This window comes from Clupea harengus, chromosome 19, assembly GCF_900700415.2.
Source record: "Clupea harengus chromosome 19, Ch_v2.0.2, whole genome shotgun sequence".
Classification (NCBI taxonomy): domain Eukaryota; kingdom Metazoa; phylum Chordata; class Actinopteri; order Clupeiformes; family Clupeidae; genus Clupea; species Clupea harengus.
In genome coordinates, this window is record NC_045170.1 from 7,601,440 (window position 1) to 7,621,141 (window position 19,702).

At 45.9% G+C, this 19,702-nt stretch overlaps 1 protein-coding gene across 9 annotated transcripts; it reads left to right on the forward strand.

Annotated features, from left to right (window-relative positions):
* The first annotated feature begins 281 nt into the window (after positions 1 to 281).
* On the forward strand, positions 282 to 6,575 carry dazl (deleted in azoospermia-like). Of its 9 annotated transcripts, none has more exons than XM_042710606.1 (10): positions 282 to 343; positions 1,502 to 1,630; positions 1,716 to 1,807; positions 1,911 to 1,974; positions 2,105 to 2,174; positions 2,797 to 2,933; positions 4,318 to 4,398; positions 4,857 to 4,907; positions 5,084 to 5,161; positions 5,772 to 6,575. In XM_042710606.1, exons 1-9 carry the CDS (start codon positions 308 to 310, stop codon positions 5,126 to 5,128), a joined length of 705 nt encoding a protein of 234 aa, XP_042566540.1. In that variant the 5' UTR covers positions 282 to 307; the 3' UTR covers positions 5,129 to 5,161; positions 5,772 to 6,575. The 9 variants fall into 9 exon arrangements, with proteins under 9 accessions (XP_042566540.1, XP_031441955.1, XP_031441956.1 ...); XM_031586095.2 differs by having other exon boundaries at positions 1,911 to 1,962; XM_031586096.2 differs by having other exon boundaries at positions 1,911 to 1,962; positions 2,108 to 2,174.
* The last annotated feature ends 13,127 nt before the right edge of the window (positions 6,576 to 19,702 follow it).

Below are 19,702 nucleotides of genomic sequence, written 5' to 3' on the forward strand. Positions count from 1 at the left end.
CAAAGACAGTGAAATAGAGAAAGAGGTTTACGAAACAGAATATTTCAGGACAATGTAGCCAAATTGAAGATCCAGATCTTACATTTTCTAATAGGTTCTGGAGGTATTTGCATAGGATGGGTCAATTTGGCCCATAACAGAATGGATGTTATTTTCAAAGATAATATGAGGGTTAACGTTACCTTTTGTCATTTAGCTCCAAAGACAAATCTCATCTCACATAAAAAATATAAAATGTTTTGGAGGCAAATCCCCCCGAAATACCTCTTTATATTTTGGATATTCCAATTAGCATCGAGATGTTGTCATGGGCGTGGTGGTGAAGCTTCAACTGTTTACCAAAGTGAGACGAAGCCGGTTAAGAGTGGAGGGAACGGGTAGCGCAACCATTAATTTATTCTGACATTTTAACGGTTTTAGAAATGGTAAGAAAAATAGTTGGTTGGTAGTAAGCGTAATGTAATGGTAGCGGATACAACTTAACTTTTAACTCAAGATGATAGATAACATTGGCTAATGTAAACTTGCCCAGCTATGGCAGGTTTTTATGGTGGCTTTGAGTAGATGGCAACTGTAAGCTATGCTATTTAATGCTAGTCAGTGAACTCATCTGTTATTGATTACGTTTCAGCTAACCTAAGTATCTCATTTTAGCACAAAGGTGGTCAAACGTAGTGAATTCAGAGTTTGGTCGGGTAAAGAAATCGGTTAGCTACCTTGAATGTAGTTTAGCTAGTTACCTATGCTTAGACAGCGTGGTGGTTGGTTTGGCCGCGTTTGAACTGAATGCTGGACTTGCCTCGTGTTTAACCTGAAGGTTAATGAACCAATTTAGTGTTTCAGGTTACTCAGCCCAACTAGCAAAGTTAGCTAAAATATATATTAATTAGATCTTCTGGTGCCCAAAACCATAACTTGGTGTTTAAATCGTGGAAATGATCGATATTTCATACCAATTGCCTAATCGTTGTCAACTTTTATACTAAATGCAGATTCGTGAATTATTGTCTCAATGAAGCTAACCTAACCTTGGCTAGCAAATAGCAATGTCAAAATGCAACAAGGCTAATGTCAGTATAGCAATCTGGCTATTTATTCAGCACGAGGAACATCTTGTGTTAGCTGCTACCGCCAAATGAAATACCACAAGGTCCAGTGAAATATTAAATAGTCAATATGTTTGTGAATGTTATATTTAGTGAATAATTGTATTGCCAGAGTCGCATTGTAGTTTACTATTTGGTATGGTAATTAGCAGTTGTTCCTCTTTCATATTTCGCAAGCGCAAATGTTACTTTCAGTTAGCTCGGTAGCATTAGCTGACCATAAATTATAGGTAGCTCGTGCATGATTTGACCGTGTTAAGAGCCTTCACTTGTTGCCTGGTTGTAGGCATAGTTGACCTTTGCTGTTAGCAGGCCTAACCAAGATAAGGCGGTGTGTCTGAAAGATTTCTCACAATCACTTTGTACGTTGTTGTATTCAAATGTCATCATTTTAGGATATTCAGAAACAGCGAAACGTTAACGGATATCAGATGGGGCCTTCCCTGAAACTTTCAAATGGATATATTTTACCTGAGGGTAAAATGACGCCAAATACACTTTTTGTCGGAGGAATCGACACAAAGGTATGTTAAGTAACCCAGCTAAGTATTTTAAAGCCAAGCCACAAATGTTTTGATGGCACTGCTAAGCCATTTGTGTTATATACAGGTGGACGAGAACGAAATAAAGGATTTCTTTGCCAGATATGGCCCCATAAAGGAAGTGAAAATAATAACATACCGCGGGGGCATTTGCAAAGGGTGAGTGGTTAATGTCATGAGTCTGTTGACTTTAAAAATGGATAGTTTGTTTCCCTAAATCATGTCGTTTGCTGACTCCGTCCTTTTTATTTTACTTTCAAAGATATGGCTTTGTGTACTTCAATGACGAAGTCGATATACAGACCATCATTGAAGTAAGTCACATAGTAAGCGCCTTCATGATGTGCAAATGCATTTCTCTTTATTTAATGAAATAAAAAGGGTAGTATAATTTTCATTAAAATCACAATCAATTCCGGTAGCATACTTCAGTGTGTGTGTGCGCGTTTGTGTCAGCAGCAACAGATCAGTTTTAAAGGACGAAAACTCAAGCTGGGACCAGCCATCATGAAGGAGAGAAGCTCACGTAAGTTTAACCACGACCAGTGGGGGTGATTAAGTGTGATGATGTTGAAGTTAAGCATTTGTTGGAAGCAGTGCTAGAGCTAGACTGTCCAATGGTCTAAAGACTGGTCCAATGGTTTCCAAATTAATCCGACGTCTACGCTCATTTGGATGCAATGACTGGAAACAATCCCCAAACGGAGCTTGGCCACACTCTCACGAAGTGAATTTTATCAACAATTACCGTCATCTGCTGTTTTTATCGTGTAATTGCATTTACATTTGTGCTTAAGTCAGGGTGCAGAAAGCAATGTATAGATTAAGTTTCTCTGGAAATCAAACATATTGCCTTTACATATACATTTAATTACTCAGTAGACACTTTTATCCGAAGAGATTTGAAGTAGAGTAAATATATATACATTTTCAGCAGTATGTGTGTGGGTATTGAAACCACCGTTCTCTACCAGGGGGTATTAAATTATCCTAGCCTAGCTACAGAGTCTTATTTGTTGTTGTTGTTGTTGTTGTTGGTGGTGGTGGTGGTGGTTAGGACCAATAGTGAATGACTGCTCACTGAATTGTATTTTCCAGAGAAATATCTGGGGGTTAGTACAGTGTGTGTTTGTCTGTTGTTTTCCCAGGTGCTGTGCCGTCTCACCTTGTTGGCAGTGCCCCGTGGATGAACCCCCCTCAGTACATCTACTGTAGCTGTTGCCCCCCTACTCTCAATGCCCCTCCCAACACTCCTGTTCTCAATACAGCCGGCCAGTACTTACAGGTATACACACACACACACACACACACCACACACACACACACACACATATAAATCTATGTGCAGTACACCTGGCCAGTACTTACAGGTATATTCTTACACACACACACACACACACACTCTAAATATATGCTGAATAGTCAGTTGATACTTACCTAACCCTAGCTATACACACACATATGTTTAAACCACCAATGCTTACATGCACGCACGGCCTACTGAAGCTGACTACTACTTACAGGCACACACACACACACGGCTTACTGAAGCTCGCTACTACTTGCAGGTATATACACTTGCACAAAGGCACTCACATATGCATTGCACAGATGGTTGGCAGTGTGCCATTGTACTCTGGTTCTATTAAAGCAAAGCTAAATCAGTTAATCAAGTCAGCACCTGCTGCGGTGTTGCACATTGTGTACCTGTTTGTGCCGATTACCTTCATAATCGTGTGATTACACCAAACAGCTCTAGTGCACACAACAACCACGTCAACATATGTGTGAGAGCGTGGATCTGACCGTTAGTGTGTGCATTGATCTAACTGTTAACGTGTGTGTGTGTGTGTGTGAGTGAGTGAGTGAGTGAGTGAGTGCATGGATCGAACTGTTAGTGTGTGTGTGAGTGCATTGATCTAATTGTTAACGTGAGAGTGACTGCATGGATCGAACTGTTAGTGTGTGTGTCTAACTGTTAAGCGGCCGGTATGCTTGATGAATTGGTCATTGTGCGTGTCAACACAGCGTCAAAACACCTGTGTGCGTGTGAGTCGCTGCAGTCTTCTCCTAAACAGTAGGTGTCGCTGCTGAGAAAAAATACCATCTACCCCACTGGAAAGTAAAATGCGATGAATTAAAGCACAATGAAATATACATGACGGTTAACTGCATCACCAGTATTCACTTGTGGATTAACCACTAAAAGCGGCAATAAGACGATACGAATTTGTAGAATTGTTGCAGTAATCTACCTCTGAGTTCTGTGCCATCTGGGCATCCCTAAGCTCCTGCATTGAAAGGTCATAGAGGCGCAAACGGACCTGTGACTTGTGTCTCCAGCTCTTTCATTTGGCATATGCGCCAGCCATGCCGCGCGCAACAGGTTACAAAAATTGGTAGGGGTGCACTTGCTAGAATGCACCCAAGCGCACCACGCGCCAGTGGAAATGGTGTCATATTTGGCGTGCACCATCGAGCTCAAGGATGGGAATGACTGGATAAATCCCCCTGTAACGTGTGTGTGTGTCTGCCTGCCTGTGTGTCTGCCTGCCTGTGTGTGTGTCTGCCTGTGTGTGTGTGTGTCTGCCTGTGTGTGTGTCTGCCTGTGTGTGTGTCTGCCTGTGTGTGTGTCTGCCTGTCTGCCTCCCTGTCTGTCTGTCTTCCAGCCTTACCCATACTCCAGTCTGCCCGGAGTCATGATCCCTCAGATGCCCATGGGCTACGCACAGACTGCCTGTGCCTACCAGGTATTACACACACACACACACACACACACACACACACACACACACACACACACACACACACAGTTTGATACACATTCAGACAAACAGTGATGTGGTTGTTAAACTTGTGGAAGCTTGATTTATTATTCCTATTCTGGAATCAATCAGATACAGTCTCGCAGTACTCTGTGCTGTGATTTTTATCATTTTGAATGTTTATTATATTGAAATACAGGTGTAATGTATCAAAGCAAAACATACAGTTTTGTGAATGTAACAACTGATGTAAGTTTTCATTTGCGTACAAACACGCATGCACGCAAACCTCCCAAGAAACATTTCTGACTATACATTTTGTGTGTGTGTGTGTGTGTGTGTGTGTGTGTGTGTGTGTGTGTGTGTGTGTGTGTGTGTGTGTGTGTGTGTGTGTGTGTGTGTGTGTGTGTGTGTGTGTGTGTGTGTGTGTGTGTGTGTGTTAGTATGCCTCTCCGCACTGGTCGGGGGAACAGAGGACGCGACTCATCAACCAGGTAAGAGGACCCTAAAGCTGTGCTCATCAATAGTCATGGGTAGAGACCGGCCAGCGCTGTGACTAATGGCACCACTAGGTGGCAGTATAGGACAAATGCTCTCAGGCTGCAGTTGTCCATGCTGTAAGCTGATTGGGCTTGAGGCTAATTTACTGAAACCATGTGTGTGTTTGCAGAACTATGTGGACTGCGGTGTGCAGACCTTACTGACGTTGCTGTAGTTTGAGCCCCTGTAGTACTATCAACCTGTGCAGGCAAGAGTGCTTATGACTTCCTCTCCTCCTTCTCAGCCATTCACATACTTGAGCCAGACATGATATTGGCAATACATGATGGAAGTTCACATACCCTGAAGACAACTTGTTGAAATGGTGGACTAGATGTGTGTTAAAAACAAACAAACAAACAAACTTTTCTCCCCTGACTCACCCCTAACTTTCTCCATTTTCCTGGCACTTTCATTCCTTATTTTTCTGGTATCCTATTTTCAGCCCTGCCTTCAGGAAGTGTTTGGGTTGGTAATGAAATTCCAAATGCTGTAAATCCCACCCTTCCCACCCATCCCATAATTAGTCCACATTTCACCACGTTTGTCTCCAGATGGGTGTGATCATTTGCAAGGTCTGTCTATTTAAATTCGTGTTTGTCTATGCTGATACTTGTCTGTCTATGTAAGTACATGTCTGGCTATGCAAGACTAGTGACTTAGAACCACTCACATTGCTCTTTATCTTCCAAGACAATCAAAGTGTTGCTTCAGTCCTGTGGTTCCTCGAGGCAAGGACTAAAGCAGAGCGTTCTCCTCTCTCTCTCTCATCTTCTTCTCTCTCTCTCTCTCTCTCTCTCCCCCTCTCCCTCCCTCAGGGGTTCTTGTCATGGCAGTGCTCGTAAGAGGAATGAGGAGAGAAGGTGTCTTCCCCCACTGATATTTGCAGGACTCCAGGTTCTACAACTCTCCTGCCCCAAGACAGGCGTTCTGCAACTCTTCTGCCCCAAGATGGGCCTATAGTGCGTCTACTTCCTCAGCCCCAGAGTGGTGTGTGTGTGTGTGTGTGTGTGTGTGTGTGTGTGTGTGTGCGCGCGCGCGCGCGTGTGAGTGAGTGCGAGGATGGGGGTGCATATATTTTTGCATATTTATATTTTATGTACATAATTACCTTTGGTGTTTTACTGGAGTGTGTTTGGAAGCGTGGCCCTCTCTTGGTTGCCTTGGGTTTGGCACGTGTAGAAACTTCAGTATGTTCCTGTGAAATAGTTCATCTTCAGCTCAGACTGGTTGGCATTAATTAGCATTAATTAAACAACCATTTAACAGTAGCCAGCATTTTGGGCACCCTTTTAATTTTCTTTTTGAATACTCAACGTTTATTTAATCTTATGTTTAGTCACATTAAATATGGTGCTTTAGTAAGAGAGGTGAATCACTTGACGAAATCAGTTCATATTGTCTTGTCTGCCACACACACGTGAACCCTCCCGCCTATCTGGGGCTTAATGTCTGTCGGGCGTCCACAGAGGGTGACTCGATCGTTAGACACTCTGCAGTTGTTTGGTGGCGTGTGGTTGCTGTTGGAGTTGAGAAGCTGGAACAATCACTGCATTAATTTCTGAGCTGTTTGGTCGTTTGAAACGACCTGCTCCACTTGAGGCTTCGGAGGGAGGGAGGGAGGGAGGAGGGAGGAAGGAAGGAAGGAGAAGGGAGGGAGGGAGGGAGGGAGGGGGGTTGTTAAACGATTTAATTCACTGCGATGAAGGACTAAACCAAAACCACGCGTTGTATCAGCACTGATTACCCACTTGTTGTTCTGTGTGTGTCCTGTGTGTGTGTGTTGACACGGTTTGTTTTTGTTTGCACTGAAGGGGATTGTTCACATTTTTCAAGTTTTAATCCTTTTGCTTGAGTGATTTAAAATAATTAACTTATAATTTCAGCAATAATAATGTTGTCTGTAAAATATAAATGGTGTGCGTTTGAGCAGGTATGGTTTAGTAGCTCTCCTGTCAGTGTTTTAAAAAAAAAAAAAAAAAGAATAAAGGAAATAAACAAAATGCGACTCTTTTAAATCCACCTGTCATTTCATGTACTTTTCCGGTGTGGGAACAGAAGTTTCTGCCCGTGGCCTCTGAGATCAGTTGGCCAGGAGTTCTCTGGTGGAGTAGTTCACGTTTCTTGTTTGGTGTTTTTGTGCTTGAATATAAATAAATAAACAATATGCAATCAGGGTCTTATTTTATTTGGTCGTGTTGTCATTTAATCCTCATGCTGCTTAATGAAGGCCCTGGGTTCGAATCCCGGTCGTTCCAGGTCCTATCTGTGTGGAGTTTACATGATCTCCCCGTGCCTGTGTGGGTTTCCTCTGGGTTTATGTTTATGTTTTACTAAGGATCCCCATTAGTCTACACCGTAGTGGAGACTATTCTTCCCAGGGTCCAGGCAAAAAAACATTACAATACAATACAAATACATAAAATGCAGTACAGCATGATCAATTATCACAAAAACACAGACTTAGAAAACAACATTTACATTAAAAGTAAAATAATAAAAAAGATACCTAAAATAATAACCTAATCTACTATAATTTCCTTTCTGATTATTGCTGCCTTAAGTTTCCTTTTGAAATCACATTTATTTCTTGTTGGAGTCAACTATGAGGGGAGCACATTCCAGTATGCAATGGCTCTGTACATTACTGTACTGCACTGTACTGAGAGTACTCCGGTTTCCCCCACCATCATAAAGACATGCATCGTATGAATATGAATGTTGGTGGTGGTCGGAGGGGTCGGAGGGGCCGTAGGCGCTGATTGGTAGCCACGCTTCTGTTAGTCTGCCCCAGGGCAGCTGTGGCTACAGATGTAGCTGACCACCACCGGTATGACTGTGTCTGAATGATTACTGGACTCTGTAAAAAGCGACTTTGAGTACTGAGAAAAAGCGCTATATAAGATAAATAAATAATGAAAGAAAGTCTCAACTGTCAAAAATCTGGTCATCAATGGTCATAAATCTGTATAGGTGCAGTCGGGGTTCTAATCCAGTCAAATGTAGAGAGTTGCTCCTGGCGGTCCTCTGGAGGGTTCTCTGGATGGTTCTGCACAGTCTTGGACTAAAATGTCAACAACCTTTCACTAGAGTCACGGACTGCACCTTTAAATGGGGCACATAGTGACGCAGGTATATTTCGGGTGGCAATGTCTCCAGGCCACTCTCTGGCCTGTCCTGCGACCTCTCCTCGCCAACCTTTGACCGACTTTGACCGTGGACTAGCTACAAAAATTAAATATAAATACAAAGATGATAAGTGAGAGGTAGGAGTTGCGCAATTCAAACGATATTGTTTCTACCATATGAGTATCCGTACCTCAGGGGAGACAGGCTGACCTGTGACCTTTGACCTGTGTCAGATGTGGAGCGAGATGTGTTTCCTCATCTCTCACTAGTTTGTGTCCATCACACTTTTCTCTTCCCACACTCATTCATTTGATTTTGGTTTGCTTAGCTTGTTTTTATTTATTCGTTTGTTTGTTTTCTATTATTCTATTGCAATAGGATTCTCCTTCTCGTTTTCTTATCTTCTCCAACCTTGATAAGGTAGGGTCCTCTCGTATCCCTCCTCCTCTCCCCCGCCGTCTCAGAAAGACGTCTCGTCTGTGTCTTCAGTCCTCTCATCTCCCCTTCACTCATTAAAGGCTCGTCTGTGTCTTCAGTCCTCTCTCATCTCCCCTTCACTCATTAAAGGCCCGTCTGTGTCTTCAGTCCTCTCTCATCTCCCCTTCACTCATTAAAGGCTCTGCCTGGTGTTTAGCTGGTCATGCATGCTGATATGATTTTATTGTTTTTTGACGGTTTTAAAATAAAATGTCAAACGCTGTCAGAGAGTGTGTATGAGTCACACTCTGCAGCTGTCTGCCACCGCTCCGTGTGGCCTAGGCAGTTACAGCGTCCTCATTGGCTGCGTTTAAATCATGAATTTTTGTGCTGGATAATTTATGCACTCTTGGTCATTTGGCAAAGCCCGTTTGTGTGTGTGTGTGTGTGTGTGTGTGTGTGTGTTTGCCAGGTCACACAGAAAATTGTGCCAGTTTACAGCTGCAAGCTTGTGGCAGAAATGTATCTTCGGCGACAGCTATCTGACAACAGCATCACTGGAAACTACAGCAAAACGACAAGTTAAATGTTAGATATTTGTCATTATCAAGGGGGAGCATAAAGAAGGTTGAGATTTTTTTATTTATATTTAGTTTGTGGCGTGGTAGAATGATATTCACAGATCATTTACAGTTCCAGCAAAAACTTCAACGTATAACACAAGAAACAGATGTGTGTCAAAACAGAACCTTAATCCTTTGGTTTCAAAGCAATTTCAGCTGCTTTGCACAAGCTGGTACTACCTCGAGGAAATGTCCATCTAGTTTTACGCAATAGGCTAAATGTTACGGCACAGCCATATGTCATAGCCATGAAGAGTAACCTCTTTAGTTTCTGTGGATGTGATGGTACATGGGTTCTGCAGGTAAGTTGAATCATGGACTGACCAACCATCGCTTGGAGTGGTTACACATCTGATGTTTGAAGCTAGGGGAGTAGTGTGTGTGTGTGTGTGTGCCTGTGTAAAAAGCCAGGGGAGACGTGTGTGTACTCGAAACCAGAGGAGCAATTCTGTGTTCTGGGCCCTCTGGCAGCCAGCCTTTCCCATCCAGAGACCCATCAGAGGTTATCTGCAGCCAGTCAGTTTACACCTGGAGAGCAGCTGGTCCTACACTGACCCTGAAGTGGTCCGGACTCGGTCTCCATCCAGGAGGAGGACTATCTGGACCCGGAGCTGGAGTTTCACTGCAGATTCCATCATGGACTTCCTGATCGTGGGATGGGAATCCACTGTTTAGGAGAGGCCATCGTGTTTTCCCAGATGGTAAGTTCACTACCATCCATCACCTCAAGGTTTCCTGTTTTGTGTGTGTGTGTGTGTGTGTATTTGCCATTATAGTAAGTAGATAAATATAAGTAGTCTGTTATCTCTGACTGTGGGGAATAAGGCAAGATATCTCTCGACGTCAGGTTAAGAGTGTCTGGTGTTGGTCTGAGTGGTCCTGCTGTGTGTCCTGTCTCGTCTCTGGTGATGGCTACGAGCGCTGGTGTTGTCCTGTCCCGTCTCGTCCCGTGGGCAGTCTGCTCTCCCAGACAGATTGCTGTGAATTATGGATCAGTCTCGCCTGCTGCATGTTAAATATGAATACATTACAATGACATTTCACAAACTCGCACACACACACACACACACACTCGCTCACGCGTTCACACGCACAAACCACACACTTCTGCCGTCAGCCAGCAGCCACTTCACACACGAGCGCGCACACACACACCCACACACACACACACACACACACACACACACACACACACACACACACACACACACCACTCGCACCCACCTCCATCAGAATGTGGTGGTATACAACAGCTTTCAGTTATCACTTATAACAGTTTGATCCAAACTCCATTCCTCATCTCCTACTGACCCAGTAACAGCTCCCCCAACACGCGCACATACACACACACACACACACACACACACACACACACACTGCCATCACCCCCCCCCCCCATCACCACCCTCTTTCACTCCATCCCTCCCAAAGAGGGAGAGGCTGAGAAACGATCACTTTCTCACTTTCCGTGCACGAGGAGGAGAGAACAGAGGGAGGGAGAGAACAGAAAGGGAGGGAAGGAGAGAGAGAGAGAGAGAGAGAGACAGACAGACAGACAGACAGAGAGGGAGGGAGAGAGACAGAGGGAGGGAGGGAGAGAACCGAGATAGAGAGAGAGAAGGAGGGAGGGAGGAGAGAGACAGAGAGGGAGGGAGAGAGAGACAGAGAGGGAGGGAGAGAGAGAAGGAGAGAGACATCACACAGTTTATGAACACAGGCGTGCAGATTAGCTGCGCTTCAGAAACTGGTCAGGAGAAACTAGAGACTACAGGAGAGACGCTGCAGGATTGGATGAGGAAGGAAAGCTGGACAGAAGAGGACTTTTACTTTCAGAGAACTACAGTCAGTAGCTTTATTTAATATTCTTTTCACACACTTTTGTCCATGTGTGCGTGCGTAGTCTCTGAACTGGCTGGCATCATCTAACCCTACAGAGGTAGGTCAGGCTCCTTCCTCTCTCTCCTCCACAGGTTTTATTCTCCGATTGTAAGACTGTGTTGGGGAGGATGTTTGGGCTAGTTCGGAAAAAGAGATTGGTAGTTACCCACACCCATACACCACCTGGGGATCATAATCTATTGCATCATGTCTGTAAATGGGGTTTAACCTGTACACACTCGGACCACTGACATATTCATTCATATCATCTTTCTGTCTCAGGAAATATGAAATGGGTGACAGAGATGTGAGGGCACCTGAGGTGTTTAGAGGCTTTATGGTTGGAGTCACATGACTTGAGAGCACTGCTGCGTTGTCCCTGTGCACATCCTGAAGTGTAGTCATGGAGATGACTACTATCCTATACTCTCTCTATCCCTTTTGTGTGTCCTTCTTCACGTCCTGAAGTGTAGTCATGGAGATGACTACTATTCTATACTCTCTCTATCCCTGTTGTGTGTCCCTCTACACGTCCTGAAGTGTAGTCATGGAGATGACTACTATTCTATACTCTCTCTATCCCTGTTGTGTGTCCCTCTTCACGTCCTGAAGTGTAGTCATGGAGATGACTACTATTCTATACTCTCTCTATCCCTGTTGTGTGTCCCTCTACACGTCCTGAAGTGTAGTCATGGAGATGATTGTGTGCAGTGTTTCTGCCCTGTGAAAATCAGGCACATGTACAGCTGGTCCACACCTCACCTCCACATCTCCCTGTTCCTCTCCTCTCTCTTTCTCGCTCTCACTCTCTCTCTCACTCTCTCACTCTCTCTCTCTCTCGCTCTCACTCTCTCTCTCACTCTCACCTTCTCTCAACCTCTTTTCTCTCAGCTTCACTGTTTCACACTCTCATGCTTTCATTCCTCTTTCACCTTCTGTCTCACTCTCTATCCTATACTCTCTCTCTCTATCTCTAGCTTTTAACATCTGTCTTAATTTTCTCAATTCTTACATTCTCTCACCTTGTCTGTTTTAGTCTCTCCCCCTGTGTGTGTGTGTGTGTGGTGTGGTGTGTGTGTGTGTGTGTGTGTGTGTGTGTGTGTGTGTGTGTGTGTGTGTGTGTGTGTGTGTGTGTGTGTGTGTGTGTGTGTGTGTTGTAAATGCACCAGTTTTATATACGGGTGCAGGAAACATTGTTGTCCATGCTGTCGCTCTTAAACCTCTGTAACTATCTGAAATGAGATCCACCTCATCCACTGACCTGTGTGTGTGTGTGTGTGTGTGTGTGATGAAGTTGATTCTCCAAGCTGGTATGGGGGACTGAAGCTTGTCAGTTCACACCTGGCACAGTGTAATGGGTAGTGCACTCTGATCTAAACCTAAATGATCTAAATGTAGCCTACATGCAGACTAATGTGTGTGTGTGTCTGTCTGTAAAAGGTGTCTGTGTGTGTGTCTGTCTGTCTGTAAAAGGTGTGTGTGTTTGGTGGTGAGTGTGGGGGGTGCGGTACATGTGAATGTATTGGAAGGCTGTTTTTTCATTTGCAGTATAATATGATCATGACTTTGCCTTCATAGACAACTTATAAAATGAAGTTGCATTCTCTCTCTCCCTCTTCCTCTCCCTCTCCCCTCTCTCTCTCTCTCTCTCTCCCCTCCCCTCTCTCTCTCTCTCTCTCTCTCTCTCTTCTTTCTCTCTCTCTCTCTTCCCCTCTCTCCCTCTCCCTCTCCCTCTCTCCCTCTCTCTCCCCATCTCTCCTACCTCCTCCTCAGAGGAATGGGCTGCAGTCTGCCCAAGGTGAGCGGTTCTGGTGATGTCACCAGCCCGGGCAGAATCCACTCCACGGTGAGAAAGGCACAGATATATACCCAGGGGGGCGTGGCCTACACATACCACTTCCTGGACTTCCTGTTGGGAAAGGACGGTAGGGTTTTGGAGCACTCACACACACACTGATATCATACACTAACCTATAGTATATTCACATAGTTTTGTGTTATGTATACTTTGGACACCAGAGTATGAAGGAAAGGAAGATGGAAAATGAACTCAAAGCTCACACACACACACACACACACACACACACACACACACACACACACACACACCACACACACACACACACACACGCTCACCTTAGAGAGTGTGAAAGGTGGAAAACCTGGGATACTTATGGAAGGTTCTCACACCTTTAATCATCTCTCTCTTCCTGTTCATGACTTTATCTTTCTTTCTCTCTCTCTCATTCGTCTCCTGTTCTCTCTTCCCCCCCCAACACACCCTCTCTTCCTCTCTCCCTCTCTCTTCCTCCCTCCCTCTCCCTCCCTCCCTCCCTCTCTCTCTCAGAGGTAGGGGTGTCGTCTCTGCTGTGTCTGTCTTCAGTGAGGGAGTTACCTGTGCGGGTGAGGGAGTGGTGTGGGCGGGGCTATGAGCTGGTAGCTGTTCACCCATTCGTCCATCCTTGCAGCCCAGAGTCAGCCAGCATGTACCGCAGCCTCCACAGGGCTGTGCTCATCAAAGAGGCAAACGGGTACACACATGCACACACACTCACTTTCACACACACACACACACACACACACATGCACACATGCTCACTTACACGCACCCGCACACACTCACACATGCACACACACTCACTTACACACACACGCACACACTCACACTCACACTCACACACACGCACACACACACACACACACACACAGCATATATTGTAGTCTTGAAGCCTTCTCCCTTTCTCCACACACACACACACACACACACACACACACAACAGATTTGTGTCTCTGGACCTTTGTTTGATGTTGGGGTGATGAGCGTCATGCATGACCCTTTGTTTTGGTTTCTACGGCAGCTCTGAAAAGAGGCTGGAGTGTTGCTTGGAGACAGATGTGTGCTTCTGTGGCCATCAGGTCCCCAACCCAGCAGTGATCCAGAACTACATGAAAAAGGTCTTATTCATCTCAGGTCTCTTTCTCATCTCAGGTCATCCTGGTTTCTTAATGGAGAAACATGGAACCCTGTCATTTGTGCATGTCATTTCTTTGCTGTTAAGAACTTTGAGCTGCGGCGTTTTGTATGAAAGGTTTTATACAAATAAAGCTTTTTATTATTAGTAGTATTATTATTCTTATTATTTGTGTTGACACTACAAGTTGACCCCACCGTAATGAAGACATTTTTAGAAGACATTTTTAGCCGATGGCCTGTGTTTCTCCCTAGGTCTTTAAAGTAACAGTTTGTGGGTTATTCTAGGGTTTCAAGTAAGACAATGCAACAATTTGACACTTTTTGAGGTATGGTTTTATAAGCAACTAGTTTTGGCACCATCCTCAAATTCATTTTGATAGCATATGGTCATGTGAAGGACAGATAAACACCTGTGTCTTTCCCACTAGCCATCCAGGATATGCCCTATGTAGTTCTGTGTACCGGGCTGGTATACTGTATCCTGCAAAAATGGAAAAAAAAAGCTTGTATGACATCGCCAGCTATACTGCCAAAAGACACCAGTTAGTGTGTTTGCAAGCTTCTATCACTGTCAACTGGGCTGTTGGTGGTGTCTGCGAGGTTTTTGCATGCATTTTAGTTAGCTTACTTAGATTTGTGAGAGATGAATCCTTAAATCTGGCCTAATGTACACAGATTTGTGAGAGATGGTTCTTTAAATCTGGCCTAATGTACACAGATTTGTGAGAGATGATTCGCATTACTACCTATTTCCACTGTGAAACCCAATCACAGCTAACTCCTGATAGCACCCACTCAATCCCGTTCCTATAGAATTGTTTAACTCAGTCATAGTGTGCTCGAATGTAGAGTTGTTCTATATTTCTTTATAAGCCCTGTAAGGCCATGCTGCATATAAATCTGTTTATCTATATGAATGCTTATTTAGGGCTTGTTCTAGCTTTAATGGTGGATCTGTTTTCTTGTGGTTCTGGTGTTAATGGTGGATGTGTTTTCTTGTGGTTCTGGGGGGCCGCTGTAGGTGCAGGACCTTGCAGATAAGGGTCTGGAGCTGGTGGGGCTCCTGCAGCAGCCAGGGGGCGGGCCCTACTTCCCTGGTCACTGGGACCCTGAGGAACTGTCCTCTCTTCACTCCTCCCCCTCCCCCATACACAGCCAATCAGAGCTCATTCAGCCGCAGGCCAACCAACCAGAGACCACATCACCAGACATGAGACCGCCCAACGAGACCCGGGCAGAGATGGAGCTGAGGCGTCCATCTGAACAGGAGAGTTACAAACCAGAGCAGGGAGGTGTGGAGATGAGCGACCCTGCAGACCTTAGGAACGGACAACACACAATCAACACACACAACACACCGCCTGCACAGGAAAACCACACACACGACACACACGCGCACACACTCAACAACAACAATGAGCTCCTGAAAAGGCCAGAAGACTGCGACCAAACTGCACACTCTCAGAATCGTAAGTGTGTGCTGGTACACTACATCACTACATGTGTGTGTGTGTCACTGTGTAGTGTATCATGTAGTGTGTGTGTATGCGAGTTAGAGAACAGCTACTCACATTCACACATTGTGTGTGTTTGTAGGAGTGCAGCTCTTTGCATTGTATAAGCACACAAAGAATCTGATTGGCTCTCAGAGGTACTACTCAGTCAAGATTCCACTGCAGCTACAATGGGAGGCGGGGCTTGTGACAGGAGTCAACGCCCACTGGCTGGATCACATGAACCAACACTTCCTCAACGGGGCCAGCCTGAGTGACGGATTCCTCTGCCTCACAGAAGACTCAGGTAAACACTCTATCGGATATAAACAGACATACACACACACACACACACTCTCATGAACTTCTAAACAGACATACACACACACACTCTCATGAACTTCTAAACAGACATAGACACACACTCTCTCATGAACTTCTAAACAGACATACACACATCAGCTGTGTGTTTGAAACAGGAGTGATCCCTGTCTGGAACTTTAGAGATGATGAATTTAACCCCATCTCTGTCCCCCTCTCTCTCCCCCTCTCTGCCCCTCTCTTTCCCCCTCTCTCTCCATCCCTCTCTCTCCCCCTCTCTAGCGCCCTCTGTTGTTGAGGGGGTGTTCATTTTCCAGGCCTCCCCGGATGACGCCCTGGTAACCACCTCCTATGATGCCATAGTGGTGGAGCAGTGGACCGTTATTGATGTGAGTGTGTGTGTGTGTGGTGGACAAGTATTGATGTGTGTGTGTGTGTGGTGGGCAGTTATTGATGTGAGTGTGTGTGTGTGGTGGACAGTTATTGATGTGAGTGTGTGTGTGTGTGTGTGGTGGACAGTTATTGATGTGTGTGTGTGTGTGTGTGGTGGACAGTTATTGATGTGAGTGTGTGTGTGTGTGTGTGGACAGTTATTGATGTGTGTGTGTGTGTGTGTGTGGTGGACAGTTATTGATGTGAGTGTGTGTGTGTGTGGTGGACAGTTATTGATGTGAGTGTTACTAAGAAGTTACTTCAAATAACCTCTATTGAGTCTTTACAAAGTGTGTGTTTGGTGAACAGGATGTGAGCGTGTGTGTGTGTGGTGGACAGTTATTGATGTGAGTGTTACTAACAACAGTTACTTTAAAATAACCTCTACTGAGTCTTAACAAAATGTGTGTGTGTGGTGTAGGGCGTAGCGGTGAAGGCTGACTACACACCTCTACTGCTGTCTCTGGCTCCATATGGCTGGAGGCTTATGTGTGTGCTGCCTACACCCCTCATCCACACTAACAGGTACAGGTACAGGTACACACACACACACAACACACACACACACACAACACACACCACTTAGGACTACTAAATCCTGGTCTAAAGCTGGTCACACACACACAAACACACACCATTAGGACTACTAAACCCAGGTTTAAAGCTTGTCACACACACACAAACACACACCATTAGGACTACTAAACCCAGGTCTAAAGCTGGTCACACACACACACAAACACACACCATTAGGACTACTAAACCCAGGTTTAAAGCTGGTCACACACACACACTGGTTTTAGACCTGTACTACCCCCAGAGCCAGCAGAATCTGGGCTAACCCCAGTGTGTTCTGTCTCCTAGCGACGGCAGTCTGGCCACCAAGCAGATCCTCTTCCTGCAGAGGCCCACGCAGCTACGCCGGAGGAGGGAGCGCAGGGTGAGTGACCGATCCGGCCCAAGCGGCGACTGTTACCATGACGACGTGAACACAGACAGCAGTCAGATGTGGCACAGACGGGCCCAATCCGACCACATCAGAACCAATCCAGCCAATCCACAGCACAGACAGCAGTGGGCTTTGTAGCTTTGCAGCTGAATGGGTCCTAATGCTGACCAGGTCTGGTTCTGATATGGTCCAGACTTGCTCCAAGGGTCGACTGTTACCATCACGAGATGAGCGCAAACAGTAGTCAAATGTGGCCCAGAACCAATCAAAGAGCGGTCTGCTAAGGTCATGAGTTCATCCGAGATGGCAGTGGACTACGCAAAAGATCCAGGCCAGGGGTGTGTTTCCCCTTGTCGCAAGCGTCGTTGAGCAACCACCATCATTAAATAATAGTCTCATCAGTTGTTTTGAACACTCTCTGATTTACTGCGGTTACCACGGCGGTTGCTCAACGACGCTGTCGGGAAACGCAGCACAGATCTGTTCCAGAGTCAATCGTTGTCATAACTGAACTCATGTTGCTCTGTGGAAGTTTGTGAAGTGTGTGTGTGTGTGTGTGTGTGTGTGCAGAATCTGAGCTCTCGAGGGGAATCTGCACACACCTAAATCTAAATTTACTCTTTCCTCGTTCCTACTCTGAGGGCTAATATTAGCTTCACAGAACAATGAGGATCTGAGGTTGACTGTAAACTGTGTGTGTGTGTGTGTGTGTGTGTGTGTGTGTGTGTGTTGCAGAGGCTGCTCTTCAGAGGGTTGAACAAGACAAAGAGAAACTCACATAACTGCGGAACAGAAGATGCTGAAACGGGATGGGCATTACGTCCCGAGAGAGAGGAGGAGGAAGAAGAGCAGCAGGAGGAGGAGGAGGAGGCAGACAGGGAAGGAGAGATGGAGGAGAAGGAGAGAGATAACAGAGAAGCAGAGGTGGAGGACAATATTGATGACAGAAAGGTAGTGATGAAAGAGGAGGAGAGCAAACAGAGTGCAGAGAGAGGCGGTGGCCAATCAGAACCTCTGGAGGAAAGAGCAGAGGGCGGGGCTACAGGGGGAAATCAGGAAGTAGTGGGCGAGTCGGATGAGGGCACCAATCAGGATGACCAGAGTGGAGAGGAGGAGCTCAAACAGGAACAGGAAGAGGAAGTGGAAGTGAGACAGTGTGCCAGGCATCCTCTGTTCTCCGGGGTCTGTTGATGCAAGTGACGTCACGCCTGCTGCCATCTCACAAGTGACACCCCTCCATCTCACGAGTGACACCCCTCCATCAGTCCTGCTGCTATCTCACTGGGCCAAATGGATCCTCAGCACCAACCTCACTAGGGGTCAGGGGTCAGTCTGGAGACCACACATGTGTGAGTATGTACATTAGTACATGCGTGTCAAAAACACATCTCCAACAAGGCACCATCCTCAACCTCTGCTTCTCTCTGCCCTTCTGGCCAAAGACTCTCAGCACTCCTTTGAACCCCATCACCAGGACTCTCAGCACTGAACCCCATCACCAGGACTCTCAGCACTCCTTTTGACCCCATCACCAGGACTCTCCGCACTCCTTTGAACCCCATCACCAGGACTCTCAGCACTGAACCCCATCACCAGGACTCTCAGCACTCCTTTGAACCCCATCACCAGGACTCTCAGCACTGAACCCCATCACCAGGACTCTCAGCACTCCTTTGAAACCCCATCACCAGGACTCTCCAGCACTGAACCCATCACCAGGACTCTCCGCACTCCTTGAACCCCATCACAGGACTCTCAGCACTGAACCCCCATCACCAGACTCTCCCGCACTGAACCCCATCACCAGGACTCTCAGCACTCCTTTGAACCCCATCACCAGGACTCTCAGCACTGAACCCCATCACCAGGACTCTCCGCACTCCTTTGAACCCCATCACCAGGACTCTCAGCACTGAACCCCATCACCAGGTCTCTCAGCACTGAACCCCATCACCAGGACTCTCCGCACTGAACCCCATCACCAGGACTCTCAGCACTGAACCCCATCACCAGGACTCTCCGCACTCCCTTGAGCCCCATCACCAGGAGGCTTTTTGGAAGGGTTAGAAAGGCCAAATGCTTGCGCTCCCTCCCATATTTTGTCCAAGTTTCACCGTGGTTGTATCCAGACAGGGGTGCTTTGCTGTAGAGTAACTACCACCGTTAGATGATAGATAAGCATTTTGAACTCTCTCTCTCGCTCTCGCTCTCTTGCTCGCGCTCTTTCTGTTGTTTGCGCTCCCTCTCTCTCTGTCGCTCGCTCGCACTCGCTCTCTCTCTCACACTCGCTCTCTCACTCTCTCTCTCTCACTCTCTCTCTCTCTCTCTCACTCGCTCTTTCACTCGCTTGCTCATTTTCCTACGTTGCTCATCAATGCTTTTGGGTAATGCAGTCCGGCTAACTTAATGTACGTCTGGCTATGCAAGACTAATCAACTAAAAATACAAACACTGTTTATAATACCATCCTAACTACAGATTGCATGTGTACATAGAAAATGTGTGTTCTTGCTTATTCAAGACAGAGAAAATA